Source organism: Chelmon rostratus, chromosome 13, assembly GCF_017976325.1.
Source record: "Chelmon rostratus isolate fCheRos1 chromosome 13, fCheRos1.pri, whole genome shotgun sequence".
Lineage (NCBI taxonomy): Eukaryota > Metazoa > Chordata > Actinopteri > Chaetodontiformes > Chaetodontidae > Chelmon > Chelmon rostratus.
In genome coordinates this window covers 19021732-19049054 of record NC_055670.1, presented here as the reverse complement: position 1 = coordinate 19049054, position 27323 = coordinate 19021732, and the positions used below count along the sequence as shown (strand labels likewise).

General features: G+C 40.0%; 1 protein-coding gene across 1 annotated transcript in view; it reads left to right on the top strand.

The window, feature by feature from the left end:
• The window catches only part of lrp1bb (low density lipoprotein receptor-related protein 1Bb), a 243376-nt gene extending 216391 nt beyond the window's left edge, over positions 1-26985 (top strand). The window contains exons 72-92 of the mRNA XM_041951416.1: positions 80-202; positions 331-453; positions 1955-2095; positions 2364-2498; positions 3629-3748; positions 3941-4182; positions 4487-4710; positions 5616-5722; positions 7427-7543; positions 7825-7998; positions 9790-9915; positions 10278-10442; positions 15052-15213; positions 15787-15961; positions 16320-16424; positions 18941-19054; positions 21216-21292; positions 22014-22104; positions 22423-22573; positions 24763-24837; positions 25823-26985. Coding sequence (XP_041807350.1) covers positions 80-202; positions 331-453; positions 1955-2095; positions 2364-2498; positions 3629-3748; positions 3941-4182; positions 4487-4710; positions 5616-5722; positions 7427-7543; positions 7825-7998; positions 9790-9915; positions 10278-10442; positions 15052-15213; positions 15787-15961; positions 16320-16424; positions 18941-19054; positions 21216-21292; positions 22014-22104; positions 22423-22573; positions 24763-24837; positions 25823-25963 — 2888 coding nt within the window. The 3' untranslated portion in view covers positions 25964-26985. The remainder of the gene's footprint in view (positions 1-79; positions 203-330; positions 454-1954; positions 2096-2363; positions 2499-3628; positions 3749-3940; positions 4183-4486; positions 4711-5615; positions 5723-7426; positions 7544-7824; positions 7999-9789; positions 9916-10277; positions 10443-15051; positions 15214-15786; positions 15962-16319; positions 16425-18940; positions 19055-21215; positions 21293-22013; positions 22105-22422; positions 22574-24762; positions 24838-25822) is intronic.
• Positions 26986-27323: the final 338 nt, after the last annotated feature.

The window sequence follows — 27323 nt, the reverse complement described above, 5'->3', positions numbered from 1 at the left end:
ATCTTCCACAACCTTGAACCTTTTCTACCTAATTCACATGTAATTCAGAAGTCTTGGGAACTTATCTGTGTAATTGCAGGTTCTTTCTTCTGCCGGGCTGATGAATTCATTTGCAACAACACGTTGTGCAAACTCCACGCGTGGGTGTGTGACGGCAAGGACGATTGTGGCGATAACTCAGACGAAGACATAGACATGTGTGGTGCGTTATAATTGTCACTCACAAGGCTTTCTTTTAAAGACAAGTGATGCATATTTTATAAGCCAGTTGTTGTTGGTTTTTTGTTCTTGATAGACGTACATTAGCTTTTCATGTTTTTTCATCTCCAGCAAAACTTCCCTGCCCTCCTACAAGGCCGTTCCGTTGCAGAAACGATCACGTGTGTCTGCGCACGGACCAAGTGTGCAACAAAGTGGACGACTGTGGTGACAACTCAGATGAAGACGAGTGTGGTGAGTACAGACTGCACCAAAACAAATCTGATGTTTAAGTGCACTAAGCACAATTTTATGTGAAAATACAGTTACAGTTGTGGTCATTTTAATGAAACAGAGTGCAGAAGTCTCTTATTTTTTGATAACCGTGCTCCCCTGATGCACTTGTCCTCGGCCCACAAAAGCTGTCAATATTGTTTCATCCTGATAGATAAGCTAAAAACAGTAATTACGGCTGGGACAGAACTTGGCAACCCACTGCTGGTTGTGGACTTTCTGGTGGAGACAGGAAATGACATAACAGAACTGACTAGTGCACTCCAACTGTCCTCTAGTCCCACTTTTTAGTGGGACCCCTGAAATGATTTCTTTTGCTCAGACTGTTTAACAAAATAAATCCATCCAGAAAAAAAGAAGGGCACATGCTTTTTTTAATTATTCCTTTCTAAGCCGCTCATCGTCTTGTGAGCACTCACATTTACCTTGTGAGCCTTTTATGAGGTCCTGAACCAGCTGGACATTCATAACATTTTTGGCTTCTCAAGCCCATGTCGTATCCTTTGGTGTATAATGTCAAACACTGACCAGGTTAAAGCTGCATAGACCCTAATGCGTCCTTGAACGTACTTGTGCCTTGTATTTCATGTACAATCATATGATCCTGCTGTTTGAGAATTACGGAAAAGAATATTTTGTGTTCAAATTTGGGAGGGTGGTGACGCATTATCACTCAAGTAGTATATTGCATGTAAATGAGACATTTACAGATTGCACGTAAAACATTTAGTGTATTTAACATTGTTTATTTATTTTCTTTATTGATTTTTATGTTGAAAGTTGCCTTTTATTTTCTGAGATGCCCAGAGGCATAACTGCTGCCAGCCCTCTAGAACGATCACACAGAGCAGCCAGGAAAAGAAGGGACAAATCACTTCTTCTCATCTTTCACTCTTTTCATTCCCTCTGTCCTCCATTCATCTTCCTCTCTGATTCCATTGATACATCCATCCATCTCGTACCTCACTCCATTACCTCACCATTGTATGCTTCTTCCCTCCATCCATCCTTTCAGTCTCACCTCAATCCCACCTTTCCCTCCATCCACCTCTCTCTCGCTCAGTTTTATCCTCTCCCTTCCTTCTCTCTGTCGTGCTTGTGGTTCACAGGCTCACTCTTTCTCTATATATTTTATATGTAAAGATGAAAACGGTACAAATATATATATACACAGCATTATTATAATAATTATCCATTTTGCAGCATTAACCAAGGTAACCTAAAACATTAGAACATCACATTCATTTTCAAAATGCAGTGAAGTAAAAGTGAAAGTAATAGGACAGATGAATACTGTAACTGTCAATAAGCTCTGTTCTCATTATTACATATTTCAATATTTCCATCTTCTACAATATTCTTTGAAACTGAAAGAAGCATATTTGGACTTTGATATTTGGTTTGGCACGTGTTCAGTTACAAGTTCCTGTCTTTTCAACTGACACCGTGTGTACTGAAGCAGAGATGGTGGCTGGAAGACCTCGGCCTTGTGGGAAGACAGAGTTCACCTGCAGTAACCAACGCTGCGTCCCAACCCAGCTGCAGTGTGACCTTTTCAGTGACTGCGGCGATGGCGGCTCGGATGAGCAAGACTGCAAGGCCTGTAAGTGCAGCACAAGTTGACTTGAGCAAACACATCAAAGAATCATTCGGACGAGATGAAAAGTACGGAATGCCACAATGATGTTATCAGGGTGCTCAAGAGCTCAAGAGAAATGTAATGTTATGTTCTTTATGGTAATACATGTGTGCCCATGTTTCAGTTGTGTTGTGTACTATATGAAAGACTTTTGCACATCAAAAGAAACACACAGCAGGTGTGTGAGATGCAGAGGACTGAAGTGTAATCAAAGTCCTGTCTTCATCTGCAGTTTCCAGTGGAGATGTATGCGGGAAGAAAACAAATCCATGTGGAGAAGATGCAATTTGCAACCAGACAAATGTTAATGCTATATGCCAGTGCAAAGCTGGCTTTAAGAGGAGCCAGAAGACTGGCCAATGTGAAGGTAATGTATAATCAGAATTTTCTTCTTTTTTTTCCCCCATTGTAACAGTTAACAAAACAGTGATTACTAGTTAAGTCACAACAACATTTTTTTTGTTTGTTTTTTACTGTGGATTAACAATTATTTTTTTCTTAGATCAGCCAGGTTAAGATGTGGCATGAATTGAATTGTTGTTGCAAATACTGTCAGGGGTCAGGTATGAGAAGGTATTCATTGAGGTTTTTTAAAGTAAAAACACACCATAATTTCTAGAACCAATTTTAAGGCGCAAAATACGTCTGCTGAGAGCAGACAAGTGTGTTTGTGGCAAATGAGACACAATGATGTGGCTTTTTCATTTGAGTCATGCCAAAACATGTCAAACTAAGGCGTCTAGTTCCATGACAGGTTTAGTTTCAAACTGGCAGTCTTCCCCATATGTGAAGAACCTCTTGACAGGACACACAGACTGACCGTTCCAATAGTGTTATGCTAATATCAAACGATATCATTAACTATTGATGAGCTTCAACGGAGCGGTTGTGTTGCAGGTAAAGGTAAGGTTGGACAGAGTTTAAACTACTGGTAACTGAGAAACACCATAAGATACTTGAGGACTACCATAAAAAATAGAGAGAGATATTTGCTTTCCAAATGTTACAGTTTTGATCCCCTCTCCCACCCACACCCTCTCCTTAAAGCATTTTTGCTTGCTATGTCTACTTCCGCTGAACTTATAAATTTCAGATGAAGTCATTCTAGCCTTAAGAGATGAGAGTTTTGATTATTCCGTCAACCCTTTGACCTGGTTCTTGTTTCCCAGTTGATTGGCTTTTTGTCCGGTAGTTATTGCCTCCATGCAAAGAGAAATCGTCATTTACTGCATGCATATAATTTCCTCTTTACGAATGGCTCTAGGGCACCACTTATCATGAAGAAAACTGAAATAAGGTTCATATTGTATTATTGCTTATGCACATCATGTCCCCACCATGGCTACTTTTGGCCTTGGCCTTGACCTCACTGTTCTGCCTTTGAATGTGTTTGTCGTTTATTAGCCATCATCATGCATCATAAAGTGGTTCAATGAAGAAGCATATAAATACTTATTTGTCTAACTTTTCTAAAGCAACCTGTTTCTTTTTATTCAGAAATAAACGAATGTCTGCAGTTTGACGCATGTCCTCACTACTGCACAAACACTAAAGGATCTTTTAAGTGCACATGTGACCGAAATTACAAGGAGATCAATGGCAACTGCATCGCAAAAGGTACGATTCTGAGCATCCTTTGGTGTACTCTGAATACATGCAAAGTTGGTGATATGACCTCAAAATGAGTACAATGTTTAACTGTAATTGTATGTACTGTTCTTTAACTGTTGTCTAATATCCAGAATGGAATTTAGCCAATTTCTTTTCTTTTGTTTTCTTTTTTTTACATATTGTTAACTCACCGGGCAGGACCAGAAGATCGAGTGCTCTACATAGCTAATGATACTGAAATCCGAAGTTTTGTGTATCCATTTAACCAGAGCTATGGACACAAACTTCTCACTCACATTGAGGACAATGCCCGCATTATTGGGATGGATGCTCTGTTTCACCAGCAAAAGTTTATCTGGGCAACCCAGTTTAACCCTGGTGGAATTTTTTACAAAGACACTCTAGAAAGAATTCAAACTAAAACAAATGTCAGAAACATTGTAAGTATATCTTACCTTCTTTTTTTTTCAAACATCATAGCAAATTATCAGTGAATGGTGCCTCTTTTCTTAACTCAATGGTTTAGAAATTTGGTTTGTAAGAATGTAAATTTTTGTGTTTTATTTATAAAATCTATTTTTAGGCATCACATATTCCTTAATATGTCTTATGACCTTTTACCACAGATATCATAAGCATTAAGCTAAAACTGAATGTCTTCTCGCAGTGTCTTTTATGAGGCACAACTATAAGTGAATATTAGCACCTATAAGCACCTGACTTTGTGGCTATTATTGGTTGCAGTGTTCAGACTTCCGTCGACCCAGAGATATTTCTGCTGACTGGATCACTGGCAGCGTTTATTGGACTGATCACTCTCGGATGCACTGGTTCAGCTATTACACAGCCCACTGGACGAAATTACGATATTCCATAAATGTGGGGCAACTTAAGGGACCAAATTGCACCCGCTTGATTACTGATATAGCGGGAGAGCCATACGCTATCGCTGTCAACCCAGCCAAGGGGTAAGTTGTGCACAGCTATTCTCGTTTGTACTAAAATATCTGAAGAGAGAAGTAGACGGGTGTGCTATACTGCAAATAATCTGATGGCGCATTCAGTATTTTTACCAGGACTCTAAAAATGCTCAATCACCAACTCCTATCAACAGTGAGGGTGACACGCCTTGTTGCTGCTGCACAATAAAAGCCTTTTACTGGCTGAGCAGTAGAATGAGAAGCAGCTACAGGCACTGCACCCTTGGCCATGAAGACAGTTATGAGATGCTAAATCAAAAACTGACAAAAACATTAAGACGTGGACCTTTTTTCTTTGCACTCTTTGTCAGTGGATCAGTTTTCAGTATTTCAGGAAACCAGTGTTACATGGAAAATGTAATCAATTACCCACTGCTTAATGATCATTGGAAACGTAAGCATATTATTAGTTCCTCAGCTGCAGTGGAAGTAGCTTAATCAGTTACATTACCTATTACATCGCTGAACATTACTGAAAGGTGCCTTCCAACAAGATCAAAGATGCCACACCCACGTGTGGTTCTGATACATCCCTCTCACCATGAATCCTGAGGCTTTTCAAATGTTCTCATCAGCTGCAACACCATCTGGTACTTCATTAATGGGCAAGTAAAGATGTAAGAACATTATTTGTGCTCAGTGTTCTTTGTTTAGGAATTGCACTCACATGAGGCCTTTAGATGTTACATCTTAACCAAGGTCAGACGGATTTATAAGAATCTGTACTGAGATGCAATAGCTGTGACACATTTGGACATTAGCAGGCTACATGCATGTTCTATGCATTAATGTATTCGACTGTAGATGAACAGGCTTATTTCTATGCATACTGCTTATAATTTCATAAGAAGATGGTGTCAGGGAGGTAATGTATTTATCTTTGTCTCTTGCAGGATGATGTACTGGAGTGTCATCGGTGATCACTCCCATATAGAGGAATCAGCTATGGATGGCTCCTTACGCAGAGTGCTCTTGGAGAAAAACCTCAGGAGACCCACCGGTAGGTTTTTCTTTTGAAGCCCACAAATTATTTTATGTTGCTACATACATGTTTCTTCCCTGTCATTACTTTGATATCTTAAAGGCACGCTGTGGGGTTAACATGAAAAGTTACATTAGCATTCAGTGATTGTCATCACTCGTTGTGTGTGTCCTTGAGGCCAGATAATGATGTTGAGTGCATTTCCTTTCTCAGGAAACATTTGTTAGTAGTATGAAACCATTGGCAGGAATGTGTAGGGCTGATGTACATGCATGAATGTCCACATGTAAGTTAATGAGAAACAAACAAAAACGGGACATGCTCATAAAACATTGCTACATTGTGCGACTGGTCCTCAAATCTGTACAGGGTACGTTCATTGGTGGCAATTGCAGTTGCACAGGCAGTTACGGAACTCATTCAGGTCAAATGTATGTACATGTGTGTTAGATCGTCTGTCCTAATTTTCATTCTTTGCAATTGTAAAACACCTAAATAAGACATTATTCCATTTGGAGGGAAAATGTCTGCAGTACAGGGACTCTCTGAGGTCAATTAAATTATTATCCATATAATTACGGAGCTGAAAGTTCTCTTGACTTCGAGAATGGAAGAGTGATGAAGTAGCGATAGATTAAGGAACAGTGACACCAGAAGAAGTGAAATTCTGCTTCAAATATACAGTGTATGAAAAAAAATTAAGTAACAAATACTGAAGATGTTGTTAACAGGAACATTTGCACTTTGTTTTGCTACTGATTCAAATCCCTTTGTTATAAATAACCATTTTAGTTTGGATCATTACTTCAATCTTGAAGTTAAACTTGCACCTCTATATTACACAATATCACTGCCACGGTGTAAAAAATGATACATCTGTATGTAATATATGCAGGATATACTCTGTGTGCGTATGTGTGTCCATACCATAGACATAAATTAGAATTTACATCGCTATTCACAGCATGCACATCTGATATACTGATACACTGCAAGAAAGTCTCTGTAATACATAACAAGCCACTGAATATACAAAGCTTTAAAATATGTTAGTAATTAACTGGCTTTGTGATTGTATATGTGTCATCAGGTATGTATGAGCTCAACGCTGCAGCACAATACACTGCTAATATATGCAACTTTATAGTCAAAGCATTAATTTATGCTTGGCTAATCTTGGTAAAGATAACACCAAGGAATTTTTTAAGTGAGGAATACCTTACAGCCTCTCAGAATTTGTAGGTTTGTCTTTAGGGATACACTTAGTGGTGATCTAGTTTTGAAGAGCTGCTTTGGCCTCCTTTAATTCAAGGGACCCACACTCTGTCTTGGTTACAGAAAGAGGAATTCATCATCCGCAGAAAATCGCAAACCTATTTAAATGCTCGAGCAAGGTGCTCAATTATCCGGTCACACTTTTGGGAGAAAGTGAGAGTGAGTCAGGTTAAAAAGTGTAATGTAAGCATGCCTACACTCTGCCATCAAAGTTGCAGTGCACAACAAGATGGCAGATCTACTGCGTTATTCTGACACGAGCAAAACGAGTGTTGAATGCAAACAGCCAGAGGGAGATAAAAACGAAGAAAATCCGTCTCCACATCCTGTTGATCTGCTATATACGTGTAAATTTTCTGACCTTAAGGTCTCCTGCATTAATGAATTCCATGATGATCCCTGTGTAATTTGTCAGGTAAATAAATCTCTCTCCTCATCCTCCCACAGGGCTGGCCATTGATTACTTCAACCAGCGATTATACTGGGCAGATCCTGAGCTCTCGCAGATAGGGAGCATGAGATTGGACGGCTCGGACCCTCTAGTGACAATCAGTGACAGACACGGTAAAGCCAACCGGAAAACAAAGCACAACTCCTTCTTTTAAACGCATCGTATTCAAGCTTCACTTTTGTTTTCCTCAACCGTTTTTTGGTGCAACAATGTCACTGCTTGTGTGTCTCAGAAGGATAAGCTGCTAAACAATCTGTGTGAAGATCAATCTGCTCACACTGCACGTTCCCGCTCTATCCACCACAGGATATGAACTTTCATTATCCCAAGGCTGCAAGCCCTCTGAAAGGATTATTTAATGTTATCTGCTTTATTTTCTCTGCTGCATTTACAGGAATTTCCCAACCATACAGAATTGATATATTTGAAGACTACATCTATGGAACTGGACTTAAACACGAAGTCTTCAAGATTCACAAGTACGGCAAACAGTCAGTGGAATTTCTCAATTTGGGGATGGAGAAGCCCACCAATGTTTTGATCTCCCACCGGTACAAACAACAGGATGGTAAGTTGTTGTGACAGTTCTCTTTTTTAACTATCAAGTCTTCATGCTGCATGAATGTAATTTCTTTTGAGGAATGTAGAGATTGCAAAATAAAGATGGCCCCCAACAGGATAATTACATTTTCCCTTTTTTCACTGTTTTAATTTATGTTTAGATTGGGATCCCATGTTTCAGTTCCATTCTGGTTTTTGTTCAGGTCTATTCACGGTTTTAGTTTCACTTTTCATTTCTTGGAAATACATTTCTAGTTTCAGGGATAGTTATATTGTGATTGTCGTCATTTCTTAGACTTTGTGAAAGAGAAATTGAAATTGTGTTTCTTTTTATGAAGATTGACAATGGATTTTATTTACAAAGCAGGCATGCTAGCCATATATGTAGCATTCAACGTTTAACCTTGACAACTAACCACACATTCAGCTTGCCTTGAGACTAGCCACAGATATTGAACTGAATGCAGCAGTTGTCTATTAAATAAAAAAATAAAGTATAATAAAGAACAACTTCCTGACATGTAACAAACTGAAGAGCATCAGCCAAGTAAAGCCATGGTATGATGTGTATAAAAGGTGACCATTACAGTTGCTGGCATGGATGTGGGATGCATTTTTTTTTAAAGGATCTACTGGATGTTTGACCTTAAATTATTTAGAAGCAAAACAGAAGGACAATACTGTATAGGATAGGCTACACTACACATCATCATCATATTAACCAGTACTTCCCACTCGTACTTCAAAATGTGTCATTGGAGCTCGGATATGTGGTTGAAGATTTCAGGTAGGACGTAATGTGAGGAGGGACAAGTTGGGCCAGAACAAACACTGAGACGCAGTAGACCAACTTCAGCTATTTGTAGCATCTCTGGTGTTAATGGTTGTAGAGCTTTAGACAACTCAGTCTTGGTCAGTTTTTCATTTAAAGTGCAGCTGTTCCCTTCCCCAGAGACTCATTAGACCAGCCCTGTAGTGTGTAGTCTGTGGGCAAAAGATGCGCACAGCCTGCAAAAAGCTATGACATGAAGGCGTGATATCTTCAGCAAAACCTCAACAACCATTTAGATTTGTTCAGAGCTTCCTTCCTCCTGTGTTGTGGAAGAAATCTGAGCGCTGATTATTTTTAGTACATAACTAAAACTAGAACTGTTAATGTCTTGTCAGAGTCATAACAAGACATAATCTCCATTTAAATCACATTTGCAAGGTGTAATTACAAATCAACTTCATCATGCCGTTTTTTAAGTGCATGTTTTTGTCTAATGCAGCTGCAGTTTGGATACAGTTGATTTAGCTTCCTAAGTGCTCCTGTGTCGTCTTTTTCATTAAATTCAGCCATTTTAAAGTAGTGATTGCGAGACCTCTTTTATAACTTACACATGCTGATTGTCAGTATCAAACCTGATACAACCCACCTTTGTTGAAGTATTTGTAATTTTGATTAATTCAGGCCACTTGTTCATGAGATGTTCACATCATTTTGTTTACCCACTGTAGGCGGCAGACGGAAGAGCACTTCAAAGTGCCACTAATCAATTAGACAACAGGGAATTCTTAGCACGTCCCACAATCGTTGATTATTCAATCTGAATGATGTGAAGTTATTCATATGCTTTAGCCTTGTGCCTCTGTGGGCTTCAAGAAAATAACACCCTTCAAAACATAAATTAAAACACTTGAAATAAATAGCTTTACCCTGAGAAAGAACAAACAGACTTTTCACAAACAAATGGGTCTTTCTCATCTCCGGCCAGACTGACAGATTATCCTCTTGGCTCGTTTTACTTTCTTACAGCATCAAATCCATGCCTCAGAATGTCTTGTGATTTCATGTGTCTGCTCAACCCAACGGGTGCCAGATGTACCTGTCCAGAGGGGAAGGTGCTGGTCAATGGCACCTGTAGTGATGGCATCATCTCAGGTAGGCCTGCCCATGCATCCTCATGACACAGTTAAGATGGCTAGTTGTTGCATGATGTAGCAGCAATACTGGTAGGTGCGGTGTGGCACATTTGAGAGAGAGAGAGTATGCACTGAACTGTCTGCTGTGCAGAGTGTCACACCAAAATCAAATCTGAACAGAAATCCACAGTTGTTCGTAGCTGGGAACAAAACACGTTGCATTGTGAACATGCCGTGTGGTGTGTTCAGCTGCCTGAGCTGCCTGCAGCTTTTGTTCGTGCTCCTCTGCTTTTGTTGCGATCCGACATTCAAGACATAGCACCGTGATGGACTGCTATACACTGCAGCACAGTAAGTGATATGGACTTTGCTGTTGTGAAGGTGAACTGTGCCGCCCCCCCTGCGAGAATGGAGGCCGCTGCTTAGCCAACGAGAAAGGAGACTGGAGGTGCTACTGCTGGCCTGACTTTTCGGGGGAGCGCTGTGAGGTCAACCACTGTACAGACTACTGCCTCAATGGAGGCACCTGCATGGGCTCACCCCTGGGTAAGTCTGCTTCAAATCTTAAGCATCCAGTACTGTATGTATGAATCGATGGTAGGTCTGTTGGAACCCTGCAGAGTCCTCCCTCTCCGGGGAGACCAAACTTGCTGGGAAAATTGCCATTTCATCCTGCACGCTGACCTGGTGCATGACAGCATTCAACCGCATTTGTCTTCCTTTAAACATCCACGCCTTTCTAACTTCAGTGTAAATTTGCCACATCACTTGTAACATCTGCAAGTTGAGCAGTTTTTGTCACCGATGCTCCTGTTGAACACGCCTCAAATATCAAACCTCTTTCACGGCTTTTGGAACATCCACTTCTACCCAGCAATTTAACGAATACATATGAATATGCTGAGATGTCAGCGGTGGAATTGAATCAGGATGTACAGCCCTATTAAAAAAATCCTATCACTGATTTACAAGCCTTTACATCATCTTTCCATTATAGCAATTATCCACAACATCTCTGTTTCCATTTCTTAGAAAACAAAAACCACCACAGCAAAAAGATGCAAAAAGTGTGGCTTATGCACACACATAAATGTTTTGTAATTGCAGAGCCCCATTCAAGTGCTTTGGATTAATTTAAGATGTATTCATTGAGTGCCATCCAGTAAATAAAATTAGAAGTTAACCAGTATGTTTTGGTTTGAGTGAGTCACAGCAGTTGAGACGAACAGTTGGGGAGCTAAAAATGTGGGCTTTTGATTGTTTTGATTGGATGTTTATTCCTTTAAATCTCTCACTCTCTGTCGGTATTTTTAAAGCATAGAATAAAAGCTGTTTATTTTTTTCTTTGGCCTTTTGGGAAATTATCTGTCCAACAGGAAGTAAAGTGTTTTTCTTTTTTTAAATTAAATCCTTTTTTTTTCCAAATTCCTGTTAGATTTTTAAATCTGCTCAATGTGACATGAAAAGAAGCTGGGATAATCACTGCTGCTTATTAGACAAAATGGAGTCTATCAAGATAAGAACCATCATGTTGCGTGCTGCGGGATCACTGCAGTAAGGCGTCAGGACTGAATAAGAGAAGGCAGGGCTCCTATTCCTGACAGTCAGCCTTATTTTCTTCTTCATTCACCAATATGCTGCATCGGGTGATGAATTGTATTCGTGTTTATGGTGGACAGCTGAGAGGAAAATGAAAGTGCTGTGATATTTGTTATGCTGCTGCGGCGGACACAGTGCCTTTTGTTTCATTCATGCTTGCCAATTGTTTTGGTTGATATTGAATATCCGTCCAAGTGAGTGACCAAAGATGAGTAAGGGAGCAAACATAGTCAAATGGATTTCCTCCAGTCCCAGCTTTAGTGATAAAAAGGGAGTGAAGGCAACCTCACAATCAATTAGAGGCTGGATAATTTCCAGTTTTATCTATAAAAACACAAGGTGTCATTGAATTGCTGCTCTTCTGTCCCTTTGACTGGTTTACCCACACTGTAATGGAACTTTTGGCAACAAAACACACACTTAAGCCATAGACACTCCCGACTGTTCTCATTTTGCTGTGTTTTTATGAGATTTGTTAACAATTCAGATCTGTGAGTCTCTAAGCTGTGACTTACTGCGTTTGGCAGTATGGGTCAAATACTCAATCCCCTCCTGAAATGTTTTTATATTGTGTCTTTTGTGTGTGTGTGTGTGTGTGTGTGTGTGTGTGTAACCATCCACAAATTCACAATAAAGCTAAAACAAAGATGTGGAGTCCAAGGGATGGCTTTAGCCCATTTGAAAGAGATACAACTTTTACAACTAAAGAGGTGGTTCACCTTAACAATTATGATTATGCATATGTTGCCTGGGCTGATTGCTCCTACAGCTTCATTTTTTAGATTAAAAGTATGTCTTGTAATGGATGCTAATTTACACTCAATTATAGTTGGAGGGAATGCCTCCAATCGCCATATTTTCAGTTTGTTTGTTTTTTTCTTTGTAGAATTAGAAATTACATATTTAAAATTATTTTCAAGTCTAATTGAAATGACATGAAATTAAATTGCCTGTCACTAGTTTTATGTATACCCACAACATACTGTATTGAAGAGGAGTTCCCGGAAATTATTAGCACATTCTCTTCATAATAGGTAATTTTTGGGGTTATTCTTCATGCCTGTGAAATCATACTGGTGTCTTGTTAAAGGTGTAGTGAAGGTTTGAGAGTGCACAAAAGACATGCATCTACAGTTTAACCGCAAGTGAATATTTCCATCTGCAGTCTGTGAAACAGAACTAGGATCTAGTTAAAGTAGGAGGAACATTTCTGTGTACAGGTCTACTTTACACAATATTTTCAGTAAAACATGGCTCTTAAAGCAACATTTCGTGGAACCAATAGTAAACTATAGCATGTTCTTCTCAAGTCTCTACGTTTTCACATTCCATACATGGATTTCACTTTCAATTTTTAAATCTACTGCTTGTCAGGTAACCAGAGTACACTAAAAAGAAAGCCTGAGGCTGCATGTCATAACAGTTTTTACACAATGTTACCAAACTGACACCGCCGAATCCCCACTGCCGCAGACTGACGCAGGAAAAACGCTAAAAGCTAAAGTAAAGGCTCAACATTCAAGGATTTACCTGTGTAATTCTTTCCTTTACACACTGACAAACAACAAGCAAGACAAGGCAAAATGCATTAAATAAACATTAGCTGGTACACAGTCGCCTATGTACTGCTAAATACATTGTAGGTTGCTTACCTGTCCGATGATTAAATCTACATCAGTGCTGATTTTTTTTACAAACTGAAGCTTATTCCAATTTTCAAATTCAAGTTGTGCTCCAGTGCTCACTTGAGTTTTATAGAAATGAGAGCAAGTGCTAAGCACACAATAGGTAGTTCATCTTGCCTGGGAGTTTTAAGCTTTTACAGTAAAAACACAGAGCTGGGCGGGCTGCCTGTTTAGAAAGCTTACAGCCCCTGCAGCTATTGATTTGACAGAGAAGTGACTGGAGGCAGAATGATTGTCTCTTGGACATTGCAAACCCAGATTATCCCAGCCACAGAGTTGTGGAGTGTGAAATTACCAAGTAGTGTAGTGTGACCTACATAGCGAGACCTGTATCCATAGCAAGTTTGTTGTCTGCTATGCAAGCGGTCGTGCCCAGGCAGCGACAGTTGTCACCTTTTATGAACACTCCTTAAAGCAGCCTTGATGCCCCTATCTGTCCATTTGGAAACTGTGAGTAAATCATGGTAGGGAGTGCACTATTTTTGAAGGGAATATAAAGAGCTTATTTGATTGAATTCTTTCCACTTGCTGATAATGTGTTACTTTTACTATCAATAAATCACACTCATTTCACTCCAGCGGTGCAGTCGGGTGCAGCACAAAGCTTATGTGGAAGTAGAATTTTTATAGTACGAATGACTCCTGTCACCAAAACTGCAAAAGTATGTGGGACATGCTTATGTCCTTACTTGTAGTTATATCTCATCCCATCCCATGAAATGGAGATAAAGGTTTCAGCTTTGTGGTGAATATGGAGGCAAGCCTGAAGCTAAAGTCTATTTACAGCACGTATAGTCTATTTGCTACAACTCTTACCTGCAGGCTTGAGCTCTGAAACATTAAGGCTGCTACTATCAATATTTTTGTATTGACAGCAGACCAAATGGCTTTGTGCATGGGTCAGTCACAGAGATGAAAATTCCACCACCTTTCAGCTCAAAGTATTGGTTTTTACTTGATTCTTTTGGTTCACTATCACCACCCTCATCAACCTCATTTTCAGATGCAGCATGCGGCGAAATGGCGATAAACCCCTCTGGGGAACGAACCTTGGGCGTTGTTTTTGCAGGGTGTCTGGATTCACCGCTAAAATCTGGATTGTAAAACGCCTTTTGGCCTGTGGGTATCATCAAACATTTACAGAGTGCAAAGATTGAGTGGTTTTGCTGGTCCATATGTACCTGATCCACAAACAGCAGAGTTGTATTTATGGGTAGGTACCTTAACTGGTAAAGGGATGGTCTTTGCTCTTAAGTGTGGTATTTAAGAATTTGTAAGATAAAAAAGGGGCCATGAAAACTTAAAATTAAAAAAAAAACATTTCAGTATTGAGATAAGTTAAAGTGTCCGTTTTCACAGTTATGTCCTCCAGGGCCATCTGGGGAATCAAAAACAATTTCCAGGCCAGACACAATATGCATATAATTCCAACAGTGTGTTCTGAGTCTGACCACGATCCTCGTCCTTGTCAGACATGTCTTGATTATCTCGAACAGGGAAGCATTCAGGAAGCATCTTAATCAGATGTTCAAATGACCTTAAGTTGCTTAAAAATAGAGAGAGCGATGGTTCTACCTGCGGTATTTGCATAGATATGAAGAAAGCAGGTTAAGAATGCCTTTTAAATGAGGATGTCAGTGGTTAAGTCTACAGATGGACAAGGCAGGCCAACAAACCGTCGCATACAACGAGTAATGGTGAGTTAAAAGTGTATAATAGTTTTTGGAAAACAGTGAAAATGGTTGTCTGTGGCACAGAAGAACTTCTGCAAGGATTTAGCTGCACTGACAATACTTGTGCGTAGGATCAGTGTATTGTTGGTTTTGGTCTTTTCATGCTCTCTTAATCTGTGTTTTTCTTCCTTTGTCCAGGTAAGCCTACATGCCGCTGTCCTGTTGGTTTCTCAGGGCCTTTCTGTGAGAGGAGGATTTGTGACAACTACTGCTTAAACGGGGGAACATGTGACGTCACTCAGGGGAACCAGCCAGTGTGCCGCTGTATGGCAGAGTATACTGGGGACCGTTGTCTCTACCGTGAGTTATGCACCCAGTACTTTGTGTCAGCAAACACAACAAATGATTATTATCATGCGCTTGGCCCTCAAATGATTGACATTAGCCTTTCAAGTCTAGCCGCAAGAACAATCACAACAAAGCGCTGATTTGAATTCAGTTATGCTGCATAAAATCTACAGAACTGAGCATTTCAAAGTTCACACACACAGTGTGGAACAAAAACAACCCCCTGAAGTATTTTCTTTCCACAAACACCACATTTGCCTCTATTTGCAGATAAACAAAATCAAACTGCTACAATCAAATAACCTGTGGGTGTATCTGTGCTGAAGTGATAATGTATTTTCTTTTGCATTGCTTTGTCATAATTGTTTGTGGGAAAACAATTTCAACTGCACATCATTAGTATTTTCCTGCCGTCGCTTGCCCAAGGGGTGATATGTTTTCGTCTGTGGCTAAGATGTCATTTGATGTGGATAATTAACTCCCATTAAAGCCCTGTACAGTTCCAATCAAACCAGCTTAAACTATGTCCCCGCTTTCTCATTACACACTACCCTCTCTCTCTTTATCTCTCTGAATGTGGAACAGACATCTGTCATCACTACTGTGTGAACTCCAAGGCCTGCACGCTATCCAGTAGTGGATATGTGGAATGTGTGTGTCCTGCCAGGTTTGAGGGAAACAAGTGCGAGGTGGACAAGTGTCTCCGATGCCATGGAGCTCCGTGCCTCATTAACGAGGAGACAGGAGATGTGGTTTGCAAGTGAGTGCTTGGTGTCTGCTCACTGTTCTCGTCCCTCACCCCTTTTGCTGCAATGCTAAGACTTTATAGTGCTCCTCATTTATAGAAAAGCCCTCGTTCTACGGCGTATTCTCCGGTCTCACTTGCTCTATCCGCAGGCTGAATGAATTGATTTGATGAAATCTGAAAAATTTATTGGGCCACACACACCCTACAGCAATTTAGGTTCTGATAATGTCAGTGAATTAGAAGTCAGGTGAACTCGCCTTCTTTGTTTGAATTATGCATATGTTTGACAAAACCATCACTGAGTCATTTTTTCTTGTACAAGTATAGTTCTCTGCTTGTCGCTAGCATCCATTATTTCTTCACCCTCCAGTTGCACAAATGGCAGAATAGCACCGAGCTGTCAGCTGTGTGACGGATATTGCTACAATGGAGGCACCTGTCACCTGGACCCCGACACCAACCTGCCTTTCTGTCAGTAAGTCACTACTTAATGGGTGAAGGAAAGTGGAGAAAAAATTGAATGTTCTCCACTATTATTCACACTCCTACTGTTTCCATTCAAATCCTGGCTCTGTGCCCCGGAAAGCCTGGCTTTAGATCACCAAGGGATACCATTTCCCGGCTTGGATAACACTACAAGATAGATGTCTTCCTCTGGAAGAAAATCCTTAAGTTGAGGGAATTTCTGATGTCACTCTGTAGAGGCCTTGGCACAGCAGGGGGCTGAGTTCCAGTACACCATCTTATGCTGTGTGACACCTCAACTGTGGCTTAAGGTTTTTAGGCAGATAAAGAATGGTTTCAAAACCCCCTCAAAGCTTGCCATTCTGAACATATCACACTGTTCCTCCTTGCAGTTTAAGAGCTGATGTCAGGACTCTCTGACACTCTTCAGTAGTAGGTTTTAGAAGTTTGCTGTCTAAAAAAAGAATCTGAGGTATGTGTCAGTGGTAGAACATGCCATGAAATCCGACGGTGAAACTTGAAACAGACAAAAGCTTGACTGGCAGACAAGAGGAAATCATTGTGAAAGACTACCCAAAGCGCTGCCCATAGATTAATACCACCTCAGCTATAATCACATGCAGTCCTGTGTTATCTCCAAGGAGGAAATTGGAAATCCATTTCAAAAGCCAACTCTCAATTTCTTTAACAGCTCATTGTCCACTATAGTTAAATTGAAATTTGTGGTCATCACTCACAAATTCCAGGGGATAGAATCAATTTCTATGCAAATGATCCCATCTTATTCGATGAGGTTAACAGATCCTGATAATGTGGTTTATTATTTGCTGCAAAGAACAGAGATTATGTGAGATGATGGATATGACTGTGTCAAGAAATCATAATGTTTGACCTTAATACTCTGACTGAATGTATATTTCATCAAGCCTTCCCAAAGCAAAAACCTTGCAGGGCAGAGCTGCTTCATTTGTAACGAGAACTCTTGCATTAAACACCAAAAGAGGTTAAAGAGGTTTTTCAAAATGCATCAGCTTGGCAGCAAAGACAGCTATGGTGAACTCCAAGCCCTCCACCAGCATTCACTGAAAATTATTGAAATATTCTCCTTGAAAATAATTTCAACTGTACGGTAGCTCTTTACAGTGCAGAAAAGCTCAGTTACTTCAACTGTGTTGGCCGGTTAGATCAGTACACTTGCATACTCAAAAGAAAAAGTATTTTCATCTCAATTATTTCATTCCTCGGAAGCCGTAGCTGAGAAGCTGGCTCTGGACTGTATGCGCACAACAGGAAGAGTCTTTTTCTCTGATGAAAAGATATTCTTGATGTGGCACAATGTTTATGCGTCACATTGACTTTTTCTGTCATTCCGTTCCTGAATAAGATTCTTTCCAGACCAGCTATGATGGTGCTTTTAAAGGATGTCTTTGCAGACAGCACACACTGGTCCTCAGTTGGCACAGGCCTCATATTCCTCTAAAATTAAATGAGATAATATGGTTTTATATTCATAGATAGTGTTTGGCTGGAGTTTGCTTTAGTTAGTGTTATTTGTGATTTCCCTCACTTCTTACTGTGTGGATTATTTTGCTGCACAGTCACACATAGGCCTACATCTGTAAGCTTTGGGTCCAAAAATTCTGATCTGAAGTCATGATGTTATGCCCGGGCTATCCTGTGTTCCACTAGCTTCTGTTACTTAATTCAGTCTCTCATTCAACATTTCTTTAGTCAATACATCTGTGTTCCTGGGGTCACTTTCCATATTCTAAGACAAATCTGAATTATTCAATCAGAAATTGAAACCTTCATGATTTTAACAATGAATGTTGAAAAGCTTCTGCAGTGTTCAGCCTTGTGTGTCCGTCGTTACTACACGACGGCCCTTCGACTTCTGGAACAGAAGCCGGAGGTTTTTTCTCCGCTTCAGCTCCCTATATCAACGCCTATTTTATTTATGTTTTCAACTGCTTGTGATAATGTTTATGGAATATTTTCAGTGCAGTTCAGTAAATTGATTGTGTTTTGTGTTTTGTCTGTCTTTATGGTAGGATGTGCTATTAACAATATAGTATCTTATACACTGTACATGTAAGACTGTAACATCTTATGCATTTTGATATTTAGGGTATTTTTCCTTCCCCAGCTGTTCAGAATGAAGTGAAATAATGTTTTGTTTTTGAGTTGTTTTATTCTGTTTTGTTTTTTGGTAATCAATTGATCCCAAATCTCTCTTCTGAGTCTTATTACAATCACAAGAAAATACACATCTCAGAGGTGAGACCGCTGTAAGACACTCTTCTCTTGCAGATATTCCCCTCACTTGGTGAGCAGTGAAATTGATTTGTGTTCATATTATTTATACTGCTAATTTGCTCGATGCAGACACAACATTGACTTACTCCATCTTATGACTGAAGCTGCTGAAAGGGATTAGTGTGTCGGTCTCCATTCATCAAGCAGCCAACAGTTCAACAATATACATTCTCTGGGCCCTTTTATCACTCCCAACACAATGTTTTGCAGCTGCACGTCAGGGTTCAAGAACCAACGTTGTGATGAGCTGGCCAACCCCTGCGATTACTTCTGTCAGAATGAGGGGATGTGCACATTAACAGCTCTTAACAAACCACGCTGCAAGTAGGTCCTTCTCACCTCTCCAGCTGTATTCAGAGCCCACTCACCCCCTTTGTCTACACCCTCACCCCAACTCCATCTGGCTCCATTTCAGCCTCAGTCCAGGATATGGGCTGTTCGTCACAGTGCCACCTTGTAGCAACTGATCATGTAATAAGTGCTGGATAAAGTAATGACTCATTTAATGGTGATAACTGAATAATAATGTAATGCATGACATTGCTCAGGCATCATTATTTCCCTTGATTGTGATCATTTCATTCTTTTTAGACAGGTCTGTGTCTTTATTACATTTTTTTCAGCTGTTTGGTTGTGCCGGGTGACTGTGCTCACTAAATTATTACTATTTAACATCCTGTTTTAATTGAAATGTGTTTTGTCACAATGGCCAAGCTCAGAGTATAACAGGTTAGCTAGCTAACTATAATTACTAAGCTTGTAAATTGTTGAACATTGTATTGCTTATTATCTTAAGATCAATTTATTAACAGTTGCTGTTGTTATAGGTCAACCTTTTGAGAAATAGTCTTCATGTTCATGCTGGGAGTTATATGAGGACATTGACACCACTTGCATCACATTTCTGTACAGGCAATATGAAGCTACCACCTGAAGCCAGTTAGCTTAGCATAAAGACTGGAAGGAGGGAGAAATGGCTAGCTTGCTCTAACCACAGTTAACAAAATGATGACTTCCTGGAGTCTCAGCTGGTTGCCTGGTAGCCTCACAGTTACAACAGCATTCCAAGGCTGAGAAATATTATTGCACATAACTCCCATCAGCATCATTTTACTCTGCTTATATACAGAGTAAACAAATGAGATACAACATGTTAATAGGTGAACTTTTGAGGTGCTGGTACGCAAATTTTGTTCCCTTAAGACAGAGCCAAGCTAGTCGTTCAGCCCTGTCTTCAGTGTTTGTGCTAAGCTAAGCTAAGCTAGACTGTAGTTTCATATTAACCATACAGACATGAGAGCATCAGTCCTCTTATCTAATTCTTGGCAAGAAAGCAAATATTCCCCAAAATATCAAACTATTTCTTTTATTATTAACATAATTAGTGGTCGCAGCAGCATTTAGGCTCATTAGATGAGGATATTTCTATTTTTTTATTCACATTAAACATTCTTCACTTGGACCTCAACTTTATTACTACTATATATATTGCTATATATTGAACAGGTATTAGTTGACACAGCACTTATTACATAATCAGTCGCTGCATGACAGTACCGTTGCTGCCCCTCACTGCCAGCCATCCACCCATCTCATGCAGTCGTCACCCAGCACACAGGAGTCAGGGGTGGTGGGGGGGGGACTAAAACGTGACACTGTCTGTGTGATGTGGGCATCAGTCTGTGCATTTGCAACCTGTGCATGATGGCAAGTTGAACATGTTCGTTAGTGACCAGTCATCACGTATACGTATAACTTACTAGGCTGAACATCTCATCAGGTATTGGTGTTAATCTTTAATGCCTTCAGAGGTTAAGAGAATTTCTTCACTCCTTCAGGAATTAGGCTTTTCATGGTTTATGCTTCCCAAAGGAGATCAAACTCCCCATTGCCCCCAATTTCCCATTAAAATTCATGTCGCTTCGACATTTCGTTCTACGAGGGCGTGATTCATTTCCAGTATGTATGGGGCTGCATTCTTATTTTTGATAGCCTGATGGTCTGATTCTTAGAGTGCATGTAATTTAGAGTAATTTCATTCTGTCATCATCCAGTCGCACCCACCAGATCAGTCATGCTTTACAGACCCATCTGCGTCAGTCGTGTGAAATTAGATATCACCTCCTCTAACAAGGGTCATACATCATGCCCATCGGATGCCATTGGAACACAAATGAGATGACGACTTGTTGTCCCGCTTTCATCCTTTGATTATTTTCTACACTGAATATTCAACATGTAAATCCACGCACACTGTTTATGGACACAACATGTGCATACGTAGTGCTCTCTCTCCAGGTGGTGTTTTGTTTGTGTTGGATCAAAGCACTTCATAGCAAGACTGAATCATAATGTGTTGTATATGTAAGCCACGGTCACATCATATAACGTAGCTCATTATGTAAAGGTGTTTTCTCAGCAGTCTTTTTGCCAGAAAAAGTGTGCTAATGGTAGTTTATTTTTACTCTCTTTTGACCTCCTTCAGATGTTCAGCCAATTGGGCAGGAACACAGTGTGAGAGACCCGCCCCTAAAAGCAGCAGATCAGACAACACCAGCGGAGGTGAGTGCCTCATTATAAAACCTTAATTTCCTGTATTAAGAAATGCATATATCGTTTCTTCAGTGCCACCATTCCGTGACAGTTGAATGACTACTTTCACACCTGAAATGATCACATTATTAAATGTCCACACACTTCTACAGGCAAGTTTATAGTCATTCCACTCAAGCCACACAGCTGGACTTGGTCCTGATTGGCACCCGAACTAAAGAATTGCTGAACTCCATCCAACCGAGCCAGTTTGCAGTATTTGAACAGAAAAGTCCACCCTCAGCAGGTTTACCGCATTTGAATTAGAGGAGCGGCTGTTGCCGGCCCTTCAGAGTTCAGTAATGCGACTGTTCTTTTGTCAAATTGATTTTAAGTAATATGCTGAAATCTGTTGTGTAAAAAAAAAAAAAAAAAAATCTAATTCTGATTCTGAGCTCTGTATGTCATCTTACCTCTGGGACTTTTTATCCTTATTTCTAAGATTTTTGCAGAAATGATGCACATCTTTATTGAATTTATGCTTTTTCAATGATATTACAGCCCATATGTACTGGACAGCTGTTCTGTGAGTGAAGTGAAGTGTGCAGGCAACCAAGCCCAAGGAAGAAAATTTGATTTTTTTAAAAAAGTGGCCTTTTTGATGCTACAGTCAGGCATGGCTACATACAATGTGTCACTGTCTGAGCCCATCTCATCTCTCCACACCGTCTCTCCTCTGTCTGTGTCTCAGGGAGCATAGCTATCATCGTGCCTCTGGTCCTGCTGGTAATCTTGATTGTGATGGTGGTAGCAGGTGTTTACATCTGCCGACGGAGGCAAAGGTAAGTAAATAAATAATAAAATACGAATAAGAAAGAGGCTTCTGAGCAGCAACAGATGAGAGATCCAACACTGCGCAGTTTTGAAGATGAATGGGCGTCTTTGCTTTATGAGTGAATAGTTTGTTTCATCGTGTTCAGCAGGACACCTCTAACCTCTGCACTGAGCCTCTGATTTTAATCCAGCTTTCAGGTCTGCCCAGCAAAGTTATGTACTTGAAGTGAGCCAAGTTGTGTTATGTGATTTGTTGTGTGGAGCCGTGCGAAGCTGCGCAGCATGTTAACTATCATGTTAATGACGGCTGGCTCCGCACACCTCAGGGGGAAACGTGTCCAGAGGCAGCCCATGACAAACGGAGGGATAAACGTGGAGATCGGGAACCCGTCGTACAACATGTACGAAGTGGACCATGACAACCATGCGGATGCAGGCAGCCTGCTGCGACCCAACTTCACGCTGGACCCTCACAAGGTTGGCTTGTTGAACTCAATGTTAAACTCACAATGCCTTCAGCATAGTGAAATTTCACAGCAGTGTGAAAAGCGAATTGAATGGTTTTGTCTTTGTTCTTTATAGCGTAGTGCCGCCACCATGACAAGTAAAATGTACGCTCAGTTTTTCTGTTTAAATCGACAGGCTTCTTGTTTTAACACGATCCTTTTCACACTATAGCAACATATCATTTTATCTTGTTATATCCCAAAACTTTCTACTCTGACATCAAATCCACAAACAGTATTTACACATGCGGTGCAGAAAACAATACGAAAGCAGCCTACAGCTATTGTATATGAAACACCACAGACTGTACAAAGGATGTACTCTCTGTGATGTCACCCATGGGCTTCTGAAGAGCCAATAGAAAACTCCTAATTTAAACGATTGAGTTACATAAATATTATTCCCTGCACAGTTGTAATGAACAAGGAATTTATCTTAAATCTATGGAGAGCAAAAGGGTTTTTTTTTTTTTTTTTACCAGGCTGTGAACATGTTTATTTCTGCTTTAAGTTGGGCATTTTAGTATGGGGGTCTATGGGAATTGACTCTTTTTTGGAGCCAGCCTCAAGTGGCCGTTTGAGGAGTTGCAGGCCGTGGCTTCATTTTTCAGCCCCAGAGGTTACTGCTTGTTTACTGTTTACTGTTAATCATTAATAATTTGTCTTGTGATGATCGATCATGTTATATAATTGCTCCAGGCTACATGGAAGTTTTTTTAAAGATACTTTTCCTGTAATAGGAATGACAGGAATGTTTAATGATATCATGAAATAAAATGATATATTATTATAATAAGAAACATTTCCTGAAAATAATGAATAATTTGGCCTAGCAGTAACAAGAAAATATGTAAATAATATGAAAATATCTTCTTATAGTGTGAAATGGATCTAAAACGAGACACTTTTCCTCTTATAACAAAAAACTGAGCTCCATGGTGTCAGTAATATGCTGCTGTACAATATAACAAAGAGATATAATAGACAGCTTTTGCAGTTAATTGAGTTGGGGCCAAGTTTTATCCTTTTTAGTCAAATATCTTTAAAATAAAAATCGATGAAACATATGAATGGATCTAAATGCATGCTTAGAACTCATTGTGATGAGATTTCCACTATTCTTAGCAATGTGAATTTAATTTCATTTAGCAGCACATGCATTTGAAGTGCAGTATTTCATTGTTTAGGAACTTGTTTACAACTCATATTTGAGTTGCCATATGCTTTCATGTCCTCTAATACGTCCTTGATAAACAACGGAGCGCTTGAAATGAGAGAGAAGAGCTGATTTGATTGCCCTTCATTGATGTTGATCCTTATTTACTCCAGCTAATTATGAAACATGGTGCGGCAGCATCACTGCTGCACCACTATCTCCAGTCCCGAGAAGAGTGACACCCTGTCGATTACACCCAACTGAACCTGCACAATCACCTGTGCTTCACCTCATTAAATCTGCATCCAAGAATGCAAAGACAAGTGTGTCTACAACAAACTTTGGAGACCTTGTGTAACTTCTCATTTTTGCCCAGGTTGTGTTTGATTGCAGGACAGAGCGAGGACGTCCAAACTATTTTCCAGCTTTGTGAAAACAATTTTGTGTTGTGTTCTTGTCTCTGTTCAAGTAACTGTGATAATGTGATATCTAGCATCGAGATAAATTGAAAGGAATTGGCTTTTGTAGAGATTTGGTAAAAGCTGGTTTGTGTGCAGGAATGAACCAAGAAGACTCTTCATCTGACTGATTTATTCTGCCCTCAGCCCCACACTAACATTCAGCATATCAAATGAATCATAACGCCTTCACTGATGTCGTTATCTAGCTCACCCGCTAAAGCTTCAGACCTGTCGCTTCTTGCCCTGCCAGCTTTGACATGTGCTATAGTCAGTCCAACGTGGCTGTACTGGATTTTCAACAGAGGCACGCTGGCTTGAATCTAAACTAGCTTCTATGTTCCACTACGCCCTCTTGAAACCCTCCTTCCTTAACCCAGTGCAGTTTCACTTTGAGTTCAGCATCAGTCATGTAGCCCACAGCTGGACTGACTCTAAAGTTTGTACATGTATAACAGTTGGTGACCTTGCATTATCATAAGCGTCAGACTGTTTGGTGTTAACTGTGTTGCACTGTGAACAGAGGTGGTGCTTGTTGTGTTGCAGGGCTGGTGTGTACAATCCAGTGACCCACGCACCTTGGGCATCAATTCTGTGCCCAAGGAGGTAATCCCCGGACAGGTGACTTTTTCCAAACTTCACTCCATGTTTGCCCTGAGGGGGGGGGTCATCCACTTCACTGTGTGCACTGTGCAAATGTTTTAAACAAGCTGATATGATTACCTGTAGCCTACTAAATATATATCAAAGTGAATCAAGGTAACATCCACCATCATCTGTAGCTCCTTGTACACCATTTTGTGTGAAAGTGCTGAAATACTCTCCTAACGTCAAAAAAAAAAAAAAAAAAACCTACTAAAGCTACTACTGTACCTCAGAATGTAGGCAGAAAACTGTGCTTGCATGGCTTCATGTTTAAACTGGTTTCTTCCTGCATGTCGTTGTCTGCTACTCTACTATTGCTTGCTGAGTAACAATCCACTAAAACAGCATGCAGGAGTCTTGTGCTTTTCTTTGCACTGCTTCAGATAAACTCAGTTTTTTACCCGCTTTGTCAAAGCTTGATTTTCACAGTGGCCTTTCCTTAAAGCTGCACTAATCAGTATTTCCTTATATTAACACGAGCTGAAATGACAGTGTGTAGTGTGAAACAGGAGGTCGCTTGTCGTGATGAACCCACAGAGAATTATCCCCCAACTCTGCAATCCCCCTCAGCTCTGCAGAGTGCTTTAGTTGAGCTCTTACAGACCTTGTCTCCAGACGCAGCAGGCGGCTGTCTCCATCAAACAAGCTCTGCCCTGCCCAGACAGATGAAGTTAGCGTAGTGAAGCATGTAGCAGCTCAAAACAGAGCTAGAAGAAGAGTGAATACTGGACTTAGACTCATCAAATGTGCAATTGTTGTTCGGTATCTGCTGGATTTGATTGAAAGAGTCAACAGTTTGCCAACTTTCTAATACAATCTGTCAGATGCCGTGTTCTCAGTGTGTTTTACTGCCACCTAGTGGCCAAAAATGTATGGATGCAGCTTTAAGAATCCCACTGTTCTTAATTAATTTCTATGAATAAATATAATTGTTTGTCCATCTGCTTCCTTTCCTATACAGCCCATGAACTACTCCAACCCAGTGTATGCAAAGATATATATCGACGGGCAAAACTGCCGGAAGCCGGTCATCAGTATTGACGAGAGGAGAGAGCTACTCCCAAAGAAACTAGAGGGGACAATTCATGAAACCGCCGCATAGCCTAAATTTACACTTTGTACTTCTTTTTTTACCACAGTGTACAATGTATAATATGAAGGAGGAAACAAGAAGTTTTCTATTTCCTACGAGGCTCTTAGGTTTTACTGGTTTAGCATCAGCATAATGTCCTTGTTGGTGTGCTGAAGAGTTTTATTTTCCATTTACTGTTTGCTTTCTAATGGTTGTCAAACATAAGTTATACAGCGCTGCACTGTATACTGTATGACACTGAAGTAAAGCTGCTGATTTGCAAAAACTTTATTAACACCATAAGCCACACTTGTGCACAGTTTAAACCTTAAAATGCAGTGCTAAAATTTGTACCCATACCTGTTTCTAGTTTAAGTGAAATATGGACACTGTGTTACTTCATGAAGGAATGAAGGCAGGTTGGCTCAATTTTTCTGAACAAATGTAAGTGTATCGTAGAGAAGAGTTACGTGGATTGTTTCTAAGGCTTTTTCTTTTCTTTTTCACATATCATATGACGTACGGACCACAAAGCTTCGCAACTGAGCAGTGAAGCTTAATATTTTTGAAGTTTTGTCTTTTTTTTCCCCTCCTCGGTACCTGGTGGATCTACTGACTGGATTTCCAGTGAAGGCCATTATATCAACGTGATCTTTTTCCTCACACAGTATGTAATCCATAGGTCTTCTGTTGTTTTCATTTCCATCTTTTGGTGAAAGAGATTGAAGCCCACCTTGAATGTTCTCCGATCAGATTTCCAGATCCTGTACTGTACACTGACAAGACAGATACTGAATACCATATTTTTCTAGGCCTCATATCTCAACAGATGGATTAAAGATGTAGAGGAAGGAAGAGATTTACCACATCTACAAAAAAGGGTATTAAGAGTTATTATAAAACACATCTGTTACTTCAGAAGAGGAAGATGATAAATATAAGAATTTTATAATTTTGTATTTGATTTGTATGTCGTTTGGCTGCTTGTATTTTGAAGAACTGTATTAAATGTAAGTAATTTTTATATAAAATGTAAATCGATATTGAATAAAGGGGGCTTATTTCCACTTTGTATCTCTTTCTTAGGCCACAGCAGAGGACCTTATCTTCCACAAAATACCATACAGTAGCTAGATTATATATAACTAGAAGGTTTTCAGTAGCTCTTGTAGTTCACAATAAATGTCAGGAAAACTACATAGTTTAGCTGTATAATCTGTGTATATCAAAAGAATAGCATATCTGCAGTCCTGTCAGCCCATTCAACTAGCGATCAAACTGGCAAAGTTATATTTCTTTGGTTCACATGGCCACTGACCTGACAAGTCAATCAACAGCGTGCAGCCTTTTACCTGCTGCACAGTGGAAGGTGGCTGATGGGAGATCATTG